We start from the raw sequence: 18339 nt of genomic DNA, 5'->3' as shown, positions 1-18339 counted from the left end.
CTTGCCTCAGCCTCCTGAGTAGCTGGGATTACAGGCATGCGCCACCACGCCCAGCTAATTTTTTTTGTAGTTTTAGTAGAGACGGGGTTTCACCATGTTGACCAGGATGGTCTCGATCTCTTGACCTCGTGATCCACCCGCCTCGGCCTCCCAAAGTGCTGGGATTACAGGCTTGAGCCACCGCGCCCGGCCTCAGATCAGCTTTTACTAAATGCAGTTTCATGGCACAAGATGCCTCTTCAATGAGGAGCAGCACTGTAACATCACTTCTTAAACAGGAAGACAGTCTACAAAAAGATTTTCTTTTGATCTCTAATTACCAACATATAACATTGGCCTCTATGTATCTCTATATAATAACGACCGCTAACATTATTACAGAAGCCGTATGCCAGGCGCCATTTAAACTCTTTACCTGTATAATCCCAATAATTCTATGAGCTACGTACCCTTGTTATCCTAACTTTCCACTAAAGAGAAAACTGAAGCACAGCAGGTTAAGTGATGAGCCCACGTCACATGGTAACTGGTTGCGATGCTGTAATATAATAAATACAAATTTGGTCTCTGCCCCTCATTTCTGGCACACAGCTCCTAAATCCCTTGGAATCTTCAGAGTGATGACCATGTTTTATATGTTAATGGCATGACTGATGGCTGGGGGTTCCTAGATAGCCTCAGGATGAGGGGCTGCTCCCCAGAGGAATCAACTATGTGATTAGACAGAAACTTTCAGCCCCCTGCTCGAGCCGACCCCAGGGGAAAGGGGCTGAAGGCTGAGTTGATCACCAACAGACCAATTAATGTGATCAATCATGCCTACGTAATGAAGCCTCCACATACACCCAAAAGGACAGTTCAGGAAGCTTCCAGACAGCTGAAGGTGTGGAGGTTCCTGGAGGCACCTGGAGAGAGCCTGGAAGTGCTGCACCTCTTTTCCCATACGTTGCATGCATCTCTTCCATCTGGTCATTCATCTGCATCCTTTGTAATATCTTTTACAATAAATGAATAAACCAAAGGAGACTATTTCCCTGAGTTCTGTGGGCTGTTCTTGCAAATTAAATTAATTCGATCTACGGAGGGGGTTGTGGGAACCTCAATTAACAGCTGGTCAGTTAGGAGCACTGGTTACAACCTGGGGCTTGCAAATGGCATCTGAAGTGGGGGCAGTCTTGTGGGACTGAGCTCTTAACTTGTGGACCTGATATTATTTCCAAGTAAACAGTGTCAGAAATATCACACCAAGTTGAGTGGGAAGGCACAGACTTAAAAGAAAAAAAGGGTTTTTTTTTTCCTTTTACATTGGTGGAGCCAGGATTTGAACACCAGCAATCTGACTCCAGGGTCTAGAGTCGTAATCATTACACCACGCTGCCTTTATATATACATTTACAGTACAGGATTTGTCATACACTGTATAAGAATTCAGCTGCTCTACCTTAACTTACGGGGGCAAATACTTGAAACATGTCATGGTATAAGAGCAACATCAACCGATTATAAAAGAAAATGTTTCATCTACATACTGGAAACAACCGGAGAAAAACTTGTCCATTTGTCTATTTATTTACCCCAAATGGCACAGACACCACAGAAAAGGATATTGATGGTTTCATCAAGGTCCTCTAGATCCCACTCTATGCTTCGGAGGTTGTTTCTCAGCTCGTTGGTGGTCCAGTCGATTTCTTCCCTTGTTGCTGTGGAGGGGTCCTGGAGGAGCTCTGTCCATCTCTGAAACAATCCCTGGGCAGTGTTGACTGCTTTCTGTACCTCTCTGTAATCAAGATGAGGGAAAGGAGAGAAATCACAGACAACATTCCATGAACAAGTTACTGCATGATTTAGGTTAACATTTATGATCATACACCATCCTCAGCAACCACCATTCCCACAGATGGCTCTTCACAGACAAATATCAAAGTTCAAAACTTTGAAACACAGTCCGAGTATTATGTTCTCAGCCGATGCCTGGAATACAATAGCCATTATTTAGGCAGCCACAGTATCAAGTTTGTCAGGGAAGGACAAATTTAATTTTTTTCTCTGAACAGACTATACATAAAAGTCTAGTGAAGCAATCCTACAAATTAACTAAGGGGCAATGAGCATTCCCACATGCTTCTACTTGGTGTGACAGTATTAGTAATTTATACTCAGATGAAAAAGTCCTAATATAGCCTTTCTTTTCTTGGCGTGGGAGAAAGCAGAATGCTAGAGGGAGGGTTACTCTTATATAGCTACTGTTTTAATAGGTTAAGTATTTTAATCTGAGAAATTTTTAAACCCAAGATCTCATCAGAAGATTTCCAAACATTATTAGCTTTAAATATACTTACTGTCCTTAATTAAGCAATACCATATAACAGATTTGTGTTTTGTTTTGTTTTTGAGATGGAGTCTTGCTCTTTCACCCAGGTTGGAGTGAAATTCCATGATCTTGGCTCACTGCAACCTCCCCACCAGCACCACTCCGGGTTCAAGTGACTCTCATGCCTTAGCCTCCCGAGCAGCTAGCATTTCAAGCGCCCGCTACCATGTCTGGCTAATTTTTGTATTTTCGGTAGGGAGGGGATTTTGTCATGTTGGCCTGGCTGGTCTTGAACTCTTGACCTCAGGTGATCCACCTGCTTCAGCCTCCCAAAGTGCTAGGATTACAGGCGTAAGCCACTGCACCCTGCCAGGTTAGTGTTTATCTTGCTTAGAGAAGGAAAGTAGGCCATTAAGTGCTATGATTTAGCATGCTTTTAAATTAGATATAGTCACGAAATTTTAAGAACTTTTACCCCCACCACTGGGCCAATATTCACCATTTAAATGTTATAATCTAATATTACCACATATAAAAGCCAAAAAGGAGTCATTTTATAATCATATGGTCTCTCATGTACAAAGTTGATATTCCCATTGTCCCAAACTAAAAGAACTGTTTTGAACCTTCTATGATTTCTTCTGGAATAAAGACCACAAAAACGTGTTTTAGCTGATCAGGGTGTTTGTTGTCTATGGCTTTAAGACAGAATTCGCACGTATCCTATACCCTCTGAAGTTTCAAGTACTGGAAAAAAGAAAGTACCAACAAAAATGAAGAAAAGCACCTTACAATATTTAGGTCTATGGCATACTGATGAGAGCTAAGAGGCTGAATGTGAGAGAGAGAATACAGCTAGGCTGAGTAAGTCAGCAAGCTATACGGACAACAAGAAATCGACCAACGTCAGTTCACATCGTCTAGTTTATGGCTTAGGCAAGTCACTTCATTGTTCCTTTCATGGCAGCCTTTAGACGTTCAGTGCTAATGAGAAACCATACTTAAGATAAAAGGAGGAAGAATTAAGTGAGGTACAAATCTACTTTCTTTACCCTTTATGAAATCTGGGTGATTTAGTGGAGTAAGAGCTATGTACCATTCCTTAATGCAAAGTCAGTCATCCTGGGGTATCCTCGGAGGACTGGTTCCAGGACCCCCACAGGATACCAAATCTGCAGATGCTCAAGTCCATATATAAAGTGACACAGTATTTGCACATAACCTACGCACATCCTCCTACATACTTTAAATCATCTCTAGATTTATAATACCTAATGTAATTTAAATGCTATGTAAATTGCCGTTATACTGTATTGTTTAGGGAATAAGAAAAAAAAAAGTCTGTACATGTTCAGTACAGATGCAATCATTCTTTTTTTTCCCTGAATATGTTCAATCCTGAGTTAGCTGAATCCACAGATTTGGAATCCACAGAGATGAAGGTCTGATTGCACTGGTTTATTTCTAAGAACTGAGTAATGTCTATGATAATAGAAGACAGAGTTAAAGAGGTATCTGTGAAGACATCTCATTTTAAAGAATATAAAATTATTGATTCTGTAAAGCAAATATGAATTCCTTTTTGAGAACTAGCAGCCTCAAACCAAGAAGCCTTGGGCTAGGGTTTAGGTTTGTTCTCCATCACCAGTACACAATTTTGATGCTGGAATTAAATTCTAAGCAGCAACCTATGAAATTTTTTGGTCTCAGGAGACTCCTTTGCACTCTTCAAAATTACTGAAGACCCCAAAGAGCTTAGAGTGATGTGTGCTATATATCTAATGCTATTTACTATATTAGGAATTCAAACAGACATTTAAAGAATATTTGCCAATTTTAAAATGTGAGCTTACGTGCTAATAACGATTTTTAAAATTCTAAAACAAAAAAAATGTAGTGAGAAGAATGACATTGTTTTACATTTTTGCAAATCTCTTTAATACATGTGGATTCTCATATGCACTTCTATCATCAGTCTGTGGACACACATTTTGGTAGAAGCCTATGATGAGAATCCAGCCTCACACAGATATACACTAGAAAAAGGGAAGAGAATTTTAATAGTCTTTTCAGACAACTGCGGGTGTTCTTTTTTGTTAACAAAACTTGACAACTGGCTGTCAAAGGTTAGCTGCAATGTGGATCCTAAGACTGTATTAAAGAAGTTTTTAGATTTTCTTATTTTACAATAATAATTTTCTTGTTTTTCTTGATTTACCACATAAAATGGGAAGGAGTATCTCAGTCATTAGGGAGCTTTGTTTCCCTTACAATTCTTTGGTCAAACTTGTACAGACTGAGATTCCATTATCCAAAATGCTTGGGACCAGAAATGTTTGGGATTTTTTCAGATTTAGAATATTTGCATTATACTTACAAGTTGTGCACTCCAATCTGAAAATCCAAAATGCAAAATGCTCCAATGAGCATTTCTTTCAAGCATCTTGGTGCTTAAAAAGTTTCGGGCCAGGCATGGTAGTTCACACCTGTAATCCCAACACTTTGGGAGGCCGAGACACAGGGATCACCTGAGGTCAGAAGTTCGAGACCAGCCTGACCAATATGAAGGAAACCCCGTCTCTACTAAAAATACAAAATTAGCCAGGTGGGGAAGTGCATGCCTGTAATCCCAGCTACTAGGAAGGCTGAAGCAGAAGAATCGCTTGAACCCAGGAGTGGGAGGTTGCAGTGAACTGAGATTGCACCACTGCACTCCAGCCTGGGTAACAGAGTGAGACTGTGTTTCAAAAAGATAAGAAGGCAAAAAGATTTGACCAGTCACTTCCCCAAGGACATACATTGACAAATAGCACAGGAAAAGATGCCTAATATCATTAATGAAATGCAAATTAAATCTTCAATGAGATACTACTACATATTTAGACTGGATTAAAATGAAAACTAAACTGACAATACAAAGTGCTGGAAAGGTCGTGGAGTATCTGGAACTCTCATAACTTACTGGTGGAAAGGCACAATAGTACAGCCATATGGAAGACAGTTTGGCTGTTTCTTCAACATATATTTCCCATATGACCCAAAAGTCCCACTCCTAAGTGAAAACTTGTGTTCACACAGTCTGCACATTTTTATTGTAGCTTTATTCATAACAGCCAAAAATTGTAAACAACCCACATGTCCTTCAACTAATGAGTGGATAAACTGTAGTATATATGTATAACAGAATACTATTCAGCAATAAAAAGGAACAAACTACAGCTACATTCAACAACATAGACAAATCTCAAATGTATTATGCTAAGAAAAAAAGCTAGACTCAGAAGGCCATGTGCTATACGATTTCACTGACAAAACATTCTGGGAAAGGCAAAATTATAGAAACAGAAAACAGATGAGGGTTTGCCAGGTGCTGGGCAAGGGGGAAGCAGGCACACAGAGAAACATTTTGGGGAGATGGGTCTGTGCTATACCCTACTTGTGGAAGTGATGATTACACAACTACATGAATTTGTCAATTTTATACAAGTGTATACTAAAAAGGTTGCTTTTTATTGTAGGTAAATTATAACTTTTAAAAAATGAAGAAAATTATACTTGAGGGTCAAGATTTTATAAAATTAATAATTTTTACTGTTTCATGAATAATTTTTTTTTGAGACGAAATCTCACTCCGTCACCCAGGCTGGAGTGCAGTGGCATGATCTCGGCTCACTGCAACCTCTGCCTCCCAGATTCAAACGATTCTCCTGCCTTGGCCTCCTGAGTAGCTGAAATTACAGGTGTGTGCCATTACACTCAGCTAATTTTTGTATTTTTAGTAGAAACAGGGCTTCACCACGTTGGCCAGCCTGGTCTCAAACGTCTAACCTCAAGTGATCCACCCACCTCAGCCTCCCTAAGTGCTAGGATTACAGGTGCCACAGCACCCGGCCTCATGAAGAACATTCTTAAGGAAATATGTCTCTTTTCTTTCTTTTTTTTTTTTTATTGTTAGTACAAGGTGAAGAGGAATACCACAGAAAATATGGCATGGCACCACCTCTTTGATTTTTGCTAAGGCACCAGTTTTATCCATCACAGCTTTGGCACCATCAGTGCAAATGTCAACACAGGGAAAAAGGCAGATAATTATCCGAATATTATCATGAAAGGAGTTTTGAGCTGATAGATCCTTCTAAGAAAGGATCTTGGGGATCCCTTGTGATCTACAGGCCACTTTCAGAACTACAATGTCTTAAGACACTGATAGTCAGACTGGAGTCAGGAGTGCGCAGGGATAGATTCTAGTAGCACTGAGTATGAAGCCAAGAAATCCTTAAGCACCCAAGAAATAAAGCATGTCCTGAGGAAGAAATGAAAAAAATGGCAGGAATTAGAAAAATGCTACAAAGCAATTGCAGAATAAGGCTCAGCACCCCACAGGTCTGGACCAGTGACTTGGCTTATTCCACTCTAAAGCTCTTATTTTTAAAAAGGGGATTCATGTTTAGTTTTCCTTTAGTAACACAGACATAACAAAGGTAAAGGAGTTGTTATTTTGCATTTTTAAGATGGATGTTTTATGGGATCACAAAGGTGGAAACTGCCAGCAATGGCTCAGATATTGAAAGCCAGAATCTGCAGTATATCAAGGAATCCCATCTTAATAGCAAGCAAAGGGGTCCAAGCGTAAAACCTCCAAACTGTTCTTCCAATATCATTTCAGCTCAAGCATCAGCCTGAAAAAGAAGGCATGAACAGGGAGTAGAAAAATAATGTTTGTCACAAGTCTTATTTGGAAACCAACCATTAATGGTAACCAGAATTTTCTAAAGCACTTGAGATTTTTAAACAGCCTCAAGAGCCACAAGACACACCTAATCATGTACAAATCTAACCAGGGAGACAACCCTCTCAATTTAGAAACATTTGTAAGTACTTGCAACTAAAAACTGAAGATTACTTGGCATTCCAAGTAAATCAATTCATAAAACAGTAGCATATAATGTCACCTATTTTGAGATCTGTGAGGGTTTTTACAAGAGAAGTGCCCATCTACTTGATTTCACATTTCTTTCTCAGGAAAGGCAAAGGACTGTTTCTGTATCAGTTGGCTAGTGAGGCATGACCCACAAATGCCCACCCACCATTGTTGTCTGTTCTACACAGCTAGCCCATGTGAGCACTTCACTCTGTGAGGAACACTTCATTCTGAGGAGCACTTCCCACTGAGTGAGCAGCTATAGCTACTGAATGCTTAGGCAACAGAGATCCATTTTTGTCTGTGTCCAGAAAGGTGACAATCACAGGTAGTGCTTCTTTATCCTTTAACTTTATGTCTGATTTAGCTATTTACAGGTTTGTCTTCCAACTATATAATGAGAAAAATTGAAGTCTGATACCCAGAACTTTCCATGAGGGGGCAGGTATACCTTGAATTTTCAGAGTTCTTCAGCTTAGCAAACTTCTTGGTAAATAACAACCTGCTCATCCACAGCTTGAAGAATCACGTCTAGCACATCACTTCACTGAAAACTTGCTAATGACTTTCCTAGGAATTAGTTTTAGCTGCTGACCCAGAGAAGCCTTTTTCAAATTTTTAAAGGAGAAAGATGGCTATCTCCACACATCAAGTGAATCTTGTGCTATCCGCCACACATGCTTTCCAAATTAGTCTTGTCTGATACAGGTAGCATTTCATGGATATCAAGAGCCAGTGCTGGCAATACTAGGGATGTGGCTTTTCCCCCTTGCTGTCTACAAAACAGCCCATTCAAATCATGGGACCTGTCATCTTCTCATGGACTAAACTCCCTACAGACACCAAAATGCTGGCTCTTCACAGCTATTCACCACAGTGCCCATAGCTTTCCCAGCAAGTGGCTGTCACTGCCCACATCTTTGAAGAATGTATCTTTTCGGAAAAACAAAATAAAGTCATCCAAGCAACCAGATTCTTCCATTCTTTTTTTTTTTTTTTTTTTTTTAGATGGAGTTTCCTTCTTGTTGCCCAGGCTGGTGTGTAATAGTGCGATCTTGGCTCACTGCAACCTCTGCCTCCTGGGTTCAAGTGGTTCTCCTGCCTCAGCCTCCCAAGTAGCTGGGATTACAGGTATGCACCGCCATGTCTGGCTAATTTTGTATTTTTGGTAGAGATGAGTTTCTCTATTTCTCAGGCTGGTTTTGAACTCCCAACCTCAGGTTATCTGCCTGCCTCGGCCTCCCAAAGTGCTGAGATTACAGGCGTGAGCCACCGCGCCCAGCCGATTCTTCCCTTCTTCATAAATAAAAAGTTGATGCTGGCAGAATCAACCTCATTTATTTTTGAAGTTAATCTAACACTGATCCCATCAATGACAGTTGAGCCTCTTCCATACAACCTCCCAATCTGGTACACCACCAAACTAACCTCTAGGGCTACAAGTAATACATCCAGATGTCAAAAAAAATCACAAAGTTTTCTTACTTGGATCTAACCAAGTTTGCCAAGTAAAATGAGAAGAAAGAGTATCTCAGCCATTAGGGAGCTTTGTTTCCCAGTATTTGTCATTCAGCTGTACCAACAAATTGCATATTTGTAGCCACAACCTCCATCATCCTTTTTGTTGTGTTTGAGACAGGGTCTCACTCTGTCACCCAGGCTGGAGTGTAGCGGTGCGATCACGGCTCACTGTAATCTCGAACTCCTGGGGTCAAAGGATTCTCCCATCTCAGCCTCCCAAGTCACTAAGACTACAGGTGCATAGCACCATGCCCAGCTAATTTTTTTTATTTATTGTAGAGACAGGGTCTCACTGTTGCCCAGGCTGACCTCAAACTCCTGGCCTCAAGTGATTCTCCTGCCTTGGCCTCCGCCTTCATCCTTTTGATTTCTCCTTTCTTCTTTGCCTATGCTGGCAGACTCTGAATTGGCATCTGTTCCAGTTATCATGGTTGTTTAACAATGAGCCCAAAATTTAGTGGTGTAAAACAACCATTTATTATGTCGTGGAGTCTGTAGATCAGGAATTGGACATAGCAGAGCTGACTTGTCCCTGTTCCATAATGTCTAGGACCTCAGCTGAGAAGATTAAACAGGCTGGGGCTGTAAAGGCATCACATCTCTCTATCTCTTCGCAGTCTCCCTTCACGCATGCTCTAACCGAGAGGCTTCAATGTAACCGGACTTCTTATATGTTAGCTCAGGGTAGCCTACACTTGTGTCCCAAATGAAAGATGCAGACGGAAGGTATACTGGTCATCTTTTATAACTTAAGCTTCAGGAGTCAAGCAGTGTGCTTGTGCTTCAATCTGTTAGTCAAAGCAGTTTATAAAGGTCTGCCCAGGTTCAAAGGAAGGGAATACAAACTCCAGTTTGATAACAGAATGCCAGCTTCATAATTTAAGAAAAGCAAACAGGACAGAACATTCATTGGTGTAGCCGTTGTTGGAAGAATACAATCTGCCACCACTCCTGTATCTGGGATAGCACTCACTCTGCAAGTCTCTTTACTGAGGGATCCCCATTTCATCAATACTATAAAAGAGGCTAGTCAAGGTAGAAAGTTTCCATTCTAGTAAGAAAACGTGAAAAACTCAGGCTGAGCAAGCCTCTGCAACCACATCAGGCTCCCACTCCTCACTCTCCTCCAACTGGTTCCTGCCCCATACCCCACAAACCTGGTAGTGCCACCAATCTCTCGGGAAAGAGAGGAGCTCTTTTTATTGCTTGACTTCCACATTCACATTTAAAAGGAAACACACGCCCTTCACTTGACTTTACTGCCATTTTCAAATTCAACCACACTGTGACATCTTTTGTAATTACTCTTGTGAGAAAGAAACATAGTCTTTACTAAGTTACCTACAATTATATACAGTTTTGACCCTAACTTGCTGCTGCTTCCACAACTCCACCAATGACACTGCAGGTCGAAGTCAGGAGTGAATTTAACTTGTCCTCATTTTCGGTGCACTTGACACTACGGCCCATTACATCTATTTTCTTAAAACTCTCACTTCCTTTGTCTCTGTGACATTGCGCTGTTCCAGTTTTTTACCAGTTTTCTCCTTGTCTTCCTCCACTGGATCCCAATGTTTCTCAACACTCTTTTTGCGGCCTCTACGTGCTCATCAGCATTCACAAGTTCAAAGCACCCCTCTTAAGCTGATGGCTCCCCCAACTACACTTCCAACCCTAACCACTCAGCTAGGCTTAATTTCTGTATTTTTAGCTACCTACAGGATCATTCCATTTGCCTAAAAACAAACTAATCATATCCTCCCCACAGAACATAACGTCAAAACAAACAAACAAACAAAAGGCTGCTTCCCTTTCTAACTTCCTCATTTTAGCTAATGGTGCCACCATTTTCCAAGTTTCAACACTTGTCTAGACAAGTGTCATTTCTGACTCCTCCTCCTACTTCTCACCTTGCACAACCTCTACTTAAATCCAATCACTGAATTTTTAGATCTGGAAGGAACTTTCAAGATAATCTAGTTTGTGCTCATTAAACAAATGAGACCTTGGAGCTCAGACATCTTGGCTGCTTGCCTCAAGTTTTTCCAACCCTGATTATGAGACACTTTCTCTTACCAAGACTTATTTAACTGCATTTCTGCAAAGCTTCTACACAAATCTATTTTCTTTGTAGAATCAGAAGATCTGGTTTTGAACCGATAAAAGCTGACTATAAGCTAGTGAAGAGAAACTGCTAGTTTAAAAACTGCCTCCTGATTGAGAATTTATGCTAGGAATCAGATTAAATTTAAACTCCTCAGGCAGGTATTCAAACCCCCTCCCACTCTTCCTCCTAACCCTAACTGGCTGTCTTTAACATCAAGCCTAGTTTCTCACTAAAACAAATTCCGTTGCAGTTGGCAGGTCTTCTTCCCATCTTTATCTTTCTCAATCCTGGTTCTAGACTTCTGCTCAGCTGTTTCCCCAGCCTGGGAGAGCCTTACGCCTCAGTAGATAACTTCTTTTAGGGCCCAGATTGAGCAGCATTCCCAGTATGGGTCTTTCTTCTTTTTTCAATCTCCACAGCATCTAAACTCTACTGCAAAATCTTACACACAATATATCTTTCACATATCTGCACAGTGTTCTCCAAACTAGGTGACAATTTAAGGACCTAAATAATATTAGGCACTCAATAAATTTATAATAAAGGCTTGCAAAGTTGTCTTTACAATAAAACACTGGATTCTGCCTTTTAGAAAGTATTAAATGAGATCTGATTTACATTCAATTTTACTGGGCCAAAATTACTCGACAAACAAGGGTTATTTTTTTCACAGTGACTATACCAATAAACAGGTTTTCAACACTGAACAGAATGTTTGATACCCTCAAGGAGCTCATAATCTAGTGTTAATAAAGCTAAACATACAGACAAAGAAGGTTAAAGAATACAACATAATGTGTACGATCTCAATCATCTGCTTACTTATGTTATTAATTTCAACTCCAATGCACAGCCAAAAACCTGGAAATAAAACTATCCTCATCAGACACACAAAACCTCCAAAGCAACAAAATAGCAAAGAGCTATGACATTCGTGCCTTTTATCCATAGGAGAGACTCACTTATACTCTATCTCAACATGCTCAGTTACATGGTTTTCTTAGGGGTCTGTTTGATTAGAAGTTGCAAATTCTAAAAGGAGCCTAATTCTAAAAGCTTGTCAATAAGGGAGGAAAAAACTACAGAACTAAACAGTCAATACGGGTTCTCACTCAACAAACTGATTAAGTCCCTACTGAATACAAAGACTACAAGATTTAAATACATTTTCACCCAGTAGATTAGTAAAGATTTTTTAAAATAAAAATCCCAGTACTGAAATCAACGTAAATGGGTCCCTGAGACACTCGGAGGGGCAGGGAGAACATTCTGGAGAACAATTTGGTAGTATACATCAAAAGCTTTGTTGTGCATGTCCTTTGAATTAGCAATTATGCTCCAGGAATACAGGCTATGAAAATCAGAAGCAGCAATACAGACCTATGACAAGCAGGCTTATCACATTAATTGTAGTATGATTATAAATGTAATAAAATTTATCTTCCAGGACATTTATATGATAAAACACAATGCAGTCATTAAAACCCGCCACCTAGAAGTTTGAAGGATATAAAGAAATACAGAGGAAAAGTCATAAGACAGGTGCAGTGGTTCACATCTATAATCTGAACACTTTGCGAAGCCAAGGTGGGCAGATCACCTGAGGTCAAAAATTTGAGACCTGCCTGGCCAACAGGGTGAAACCCCATCTCCACTAAAAAAACAAAATTAGCCAGGCGTAGTGGCACACGTGTGTAGTCCCAGCTACTCAGGAGACTGAGGCAGGAGGATCGCTTGAACCCGGGAGGAGGTTGCAGTGAGCGGAGATCACGCCATTGCACTCCAGCCTGGGCGACAGTGACATTCCGTGTCAAAAAAAAAAAAAAAAAGAGAAAAAGTCATAAAATCATATACAGAGTATAATCTCAATTTTTAAAATGCTCATACTATATATATAATATGTATTTATAATAAATACACAAATCCTGGCCTTTCCACTTACAAGCTTATAAACTTGAAGTTTTTTACTCTCTAGGTTTCATTTTCCTTATCGTGAAATGATGATAATAATAGTACCTACTTCATAAGGATAAAAGAGCAATCCCTGCTCTGGGATTCTATCCTGAACAGCACACTGACAAAGTTCAAACCTCCCAACCGGAGCCTCAAACACTCAAGCCACTAACCACTGCATGTTTATTTACAACAGCTTTCTAACTGGTCTCCTTTTTCATCTTTCCTCACACTGATACATCCAACACTACTACCAAATCAATATTCCTAAAATCCTCACTTCATGCCATTTCCCTGCTTTAAAAATCTGTAATGGCCTCAAGATGAAATTCTCCTTAGCCCAACAGGACTTGACTCTATTTTACCTGCACTGGCAAGTATTGACAGTAGCTATGAAATCAGGTTGTTCTAATTTGAATCCTGGGTACGCCACTTATTAGCTTTGCGACCCTGGGCAAGTAAGTTAACCCCTCTATACTTCGTCAGCTTCTCATCTCTAAAATGTGGCTAGTATTCATCATATGGCTGTCTTTTTATAGAGTGAAAATTCTAAGTGCTAAGTAAGCCTGGCACTGGAGATGCATCCTTTAAATGTAAGCTGTTACTACTACTTCCCTAAACTGCCTACTCCACCTGAGCTGCTCTTCTAGATCACTGCTAACACACAATGCCCAACTTAGGCCTTTTGCTGGTGGTGTTCCCACCCATGAAGGACCATTCTATCACAATCACCACCACCAACAAAGAGTTTGTGTTCAACATTTACACTATATATTCAAGGTGTAGGCTGGAGAGACAGAAAAAAACAAACAGTCCCAATCCTCAGAGCTCATAGTCTAATAATGAAAAAGAGACAGAGGAAGAGATCCAATAATTATGGGTGCCAAAGGAAGCACTTCCTGGAGGCAAGAGAGATGCTTACATTGACTCCAGAAAGCTGTGTGGGTTAATCAGGCAGTGTGAGTGCATGTAGAGTAAGAGCATCCAGTATAAGCAGTCACAGTCACTGTATTGAGTCTGGCACTGCTGGAGCACTAAGGCTAAGAGAGGGTGGAGGCTAGATCAGGGAGGTCAGGAAGTGCTAGCACTGTATTCTGCAGGCCAGCATCAGCCACTAAATAATATTAAGTACGGTACACCTGCCTGGGGCTCTAGAAAGATTACACTACGCTGTCCAATACAGAAGCCACATAACAACTGAAAATGTTGCTAGTGTGACAGAAATTAATTAATGTAAACTTGATAACTGATATGCAATTCAGTTACCAAAAACCCTTTATATATGTTTGGAACAATTAAGAGTATCTGAATTGTCTTGACACGGTGGCTCACACCTGTAATTCCAGAACTTTGGGAGGCTGAGGCAGCAGATCACTTGAGGCCAGGAGTTCAAGATCAGGCTGGCCATCATGGCAAAACCCCATCTCTACTAAAAATACAAAAATTAGTCAGGCGAGGTGGCGCACACCTGCAGTTCCAGCTACTCAGGAGGCTGAGGCCTAAGAATCACTTGAACCTGGGAGGCAGAGTTTGCAGTGAGCAGAGATTGCACCACTGCACTCCAGTCTGGGCAAGAGAACAAAACTGTCTCAAAAAAAAAAAAAAAAAGTATGTGAATTCATTTTTCAACTGTAAGTTTAATGAACTTTAAATACAGATCAATTTTCTGATAAAAATTTAATGTCCAAATTCAAATGTGCAGTAAGTGTAAAATATGCATTAGATTTAGAAGCCTTAGTCCAAAAGTAAACTATTTCATCAATAATCTTTACATTAATCACATGTTGAATATTTTGAATGTATTAACGATTATATTAATTTTATCTATTCCTTTTTACTTTACTGTGGCTACTAGAAAATGTAAAATGACGTGAGTGACTGGCATTATACTTCTATTGGACAGCATTGATGCAAGGACAGCTAAAAGAGGAAATAAGACCAGAAGCAGGAAAACCAACTAAAAGACTCTTTGATAAGCATCCAGATAAGAGAGACAGGCCTGATTATCTAAATTCTGCCTATCTACAAAACCTAATTCAAGATCTACTACTGCCTCCAAAAGCTTTTCTAATCCTAACAATTCCCAAGGAACTGCCTTTCACTGAACTCCTGGGGCACTTCTCATCTGTAGCATTCACTTCAACACTCAATCATTTGCCATCTGTTATTTCTATTTAATTTTGGGATAATTTCTCAGATTAGAAGCTCCTAGGTTATGGGCCATAATTTAGGCACCTTTAATTTTTCTATACTGTGCAATGCATTTTTGATACTTTTAATAAACGCAGGTGCATGACTCCCCAAAAATGTGGAGACACCTTCACGGGTGACTTTACCTTTCCACAGCAGAAGGCCCTGAGAATCTCTTTTCCTTCAGGAACCTTAAAGACAGGAGCTAAAATGATGTAAAAATCAATCAAAACTCCAAGCCAATGTTCCTATAAAGTAGTGATATTTAATCAGCGAGCAAGCATTAGTAGGCTGTATTGGATATTATCAAGAAAAAAAAGGCCAAGACGGCAAAACAATTTCGGTTTTTGACAAATTCCATGGAAAGTCAAACAAATTTCTGATCATCTCTAATCTCCACTGCCAGAGATAAACTTTCATTCAAGGCCGGGCGCAGTGGCTCACGCCTATTAGTAATCGCTGCACTTTGGGAGGCCGAGGTGGGCGGATCACCTGTGGACAGGAGTTTTAGACCAATCTGACCAACATGGAGAAACCCCGTCTCTACTAAAACCACAAAATTAGTCTCTACTAACAATACAAAATTAGCCGGGCGTGGTGGTGCATGCCTGTAATCCCGCTACTGGGGTTGGGGTGGGGCGGTTAGGGACGCTGAGGCAAGAGAATCACTTGAACCCGGGAGGCAGAGGTTGCAGTGAGCCGAGATCGCGCCATTGCACTCCAGCCTGAGCAAAACTCCGTCTCAAAACAGCAAGAACAATAACTTTCATTCAAAGGAAAAAATACACCTATTTTTAAAATTACCACCTAACTCAATCCTTATAACAAATATCACATTTTCCAGATAGGGAGCCTGGAAAATCCAGGCTGGATTGCAGTATTACCAGTAATTCTACAACTCAGCATTTCCCATCTAAATTAGGTGAAGAAAAACCTTTTCAGGGAAATGTTTAGTAGTAGTATAAGCGGAAAAAAAATAAAATAGAAATATATATATGTATACACACACACACACACACCCTCCAAGAATGTCACCAAAAAAAGTAGTATAAGTGTATTTTACTGCATCAATAAAGTATTTCACCTTAAGTACCACTTAAATTTTCTAGAACACTTGAATGTAACAATAGCCAGCTTGTACTACTGCAGAAATAGGAAGACAGCAGCAACTAGCTGAAAGCAAGGGACATTCTGTGGTGCTCAGTACTGATCTGGGAACTTTGCAGTTTTCAGATTTTTCATGTTTGACATTTAAAACAGAAAATTGACAAGTTTCTAATAAGAAAGAAAGTTACATCTGAAAGTTACATCAGGATTGATCTTCTTGCATTTGTTTAGTGGATATTACAAAGTGCAACTGAAGTTTCTATCTCCGACGAAACAATCGAGCAATCAAAGACAGAGTTAGGGCAGCTTATAAGGGAACAGAAGGCAGTTCTATTTTGAAAGGCAGAAGAAATGAGAGAAACCTGTCAAACAGCCTGGATGAAATCAAGGAGTTAACAAGCAACACTCATTTCCTCTAGCACTGTGAGAAAATTCCGGTAGCTAATAGAAAGCTGAGGAAAGTTTGGTTTGGCTCGTTTCATTTTGTTTTCCTTCCAAATCATTACTGAGTATGAACGACTGCTTTCCTCTCCTCACTTTACTCAGTAAAAACTCCCCCATTGAATTGTCTTCCGGTGCCCTGCTCTCCAGCCTCCCAGATTGGCCCCCGCCCCCGCCTCCCTCCCTGCAAACGTGCTCAGACGCCTCTGGGCTTGTTGTGGTCTAGCCAGTCTGCGGGCCAGCGCTCCAAACTCAATGGACAATGGAGCTCACTCGCGTCAAGGCGAACTACAAAGCTCAGGAGGGCCATTTCCCTTTTCCTGCCCAGATGCTGTTTTCGCTCCTTCGAAGCAAGGTCCCATGCTCGACTAGAGAGCCACTGTGGGCCAGGACCCTCGTGTCTCTTTCACCACCTGCAGAGCTGCTGAGCCCCTGGACCCTCAAATAAGTTGAACCCCAGCGCACAGGCCAAAAAGGCCCCACTACCACCGGGAGCTTGGCTGGGGACAGCGGCTTCACGGTCCAGGTAGGGATGGAGGGGACGTCTCTGGACTCTTGGTCAAGGCCCTTGAGGCTAAGCCGTCTCCACTGTCCCCTCCCCAGCTTCAATTTGTCTCCCCTCCCCCTACTGCGAGAAGACCGGGGAGGTGCAGGCAGGCAGCACCGCCACCTTTTCCTCCGGTGGAACCCTCGGCCGACACTCACCCTTTCACCACAAAGAAGGGGTCCTCCATGGACATGGCGTCCCGGCCCCGGCAGCCTCCACCTCCTCCGCGCACAGGGCACCCGTGCCTCCAGGCCTCCCTCCGCCCACCACGCCTGTTCCCGCAGCTGCCCGCGTCTTAGCCTGAGGAACGCCGGGAACGCCGAGCCGCAGGCACTCGAGCAGGCCAGGTGCACGGGACCGCCGCGGGTCCAGCACTCGCTCGGCACCACCGGCCGAATACAGGACTCCAGCGCCGGTCCGCGCGGCAGCCTCGCGTCCCGGCTCCTCCCGGCGCGTCTGACCCCACCCCCGGGAACCTCGGCCGCGGCCAATCACGAACGTCTCCCGAAGCACCACTTCCGCACCCCCATCACGTGACGAGGGCCTGCCCCACCCCCTCGTGAGTGGGGCTTGGACATGCGTCACACGGCCCTGGAGGCGGAGCCCTGAGGCCGTGGAGGTGGGAGGCCTTCTACAGCCCGCCCCCTCACACTTGAGGGTGAGGAGCGGCTTCTTCCCTCAGAGGTAGGCAGTCGGCTTTTCAGGATAAGCTGTAGTTGCACCTGATTTGCAAAATCCTCTTACCTTTCCTCTACTTTTAATACTTGATTTTGACAGTATGCAATTTATATCTCTATCTGGTCCTAGACTTACAGTGAAGCATACTATCTGATTATGATATTGCACAGATCCTTTAGGTCTTACTTTGTGTTGGACAGTGTGCTAAAGGTTGTATATGCATCATTTCAGTATCCTTTGGGGGAAGGTATTTTTTTGGGAGGGGCAGACTCTCTATCACCCAGGCTGGATTGCAGTGCCACAATCACAGCTCACTGCAGCCTCGACCTCCTGAGCTAAGGTGATCCTCTAACCTCAGCCTCCTGAGTAGCTGGGACTACAGGTGAGCGCCACCACACCTGGCCAATTTTTTAATTTTTTGTAGAGATGTGGCCCTCAGTATATTGCCTAGGCTGGCCTTGAACTCCTGAGCTCACGTGATCCTCCTGCCTCTGCCTCCCAAAGTGGTGGGATTACCACACCCATCCATTTTCCCCATTTTGTAGATGAGAAAATAAGTTCAG

The 18339-nt window shown here is 41.9% G+C and overlaps 1 protein-coding gene across 2 annotated transcripts in view; it reads right to left on the bottom strand.

Moving 5' to 3' along the window:
* The window catches only part of STX6 (syntaxin 6), a 47145-nt gene extending 29514 nt beyond the window's left edge, over positions 1-17631 (bottom strand). For both annotated transcript variants that reach the window (XM_032291232.1, XM_032291233.1), the window contains exons 1-2: positions 17257-17631; positions 1608-1777 (exon numbers count right to left, since the gene is read on the bottom strand). In XM_032291232.1, coding sequence (XP_032147123.1) covers positions 1608-1777; positions 17257-17291 — 205 coding nt within the window. In that variant the 5' untranslated portion in view covers positions 17292-17631. The remainder of the gene's footprint in view (positions 1-1607; positions 1778-17256) is intronic.
* Positions 17632-18339: the final 708 nt, after the last annotated feature.

This window comes from Sapajus apella, unplaced genomic scaffold (genome assembly GCF_009761245.1).
Source record: "Sapajus apella isolate SASKATOON/1434 unplaced genomic scaffold, GSC_monkey_1.0 scaffold25, whole genome shotgun sequence".
In the NCBI taxonomy this organism is placed as follows: Eukaryota; Metazoa; Chordata; class Mammalia; order Primates; family Cebidae; genus Sapajus; species Sapajus apella.
Note: the sequence above shows the minus strand (reverse complement) of the source record. Positions and strands in the feature narration are given on the sequence as shown.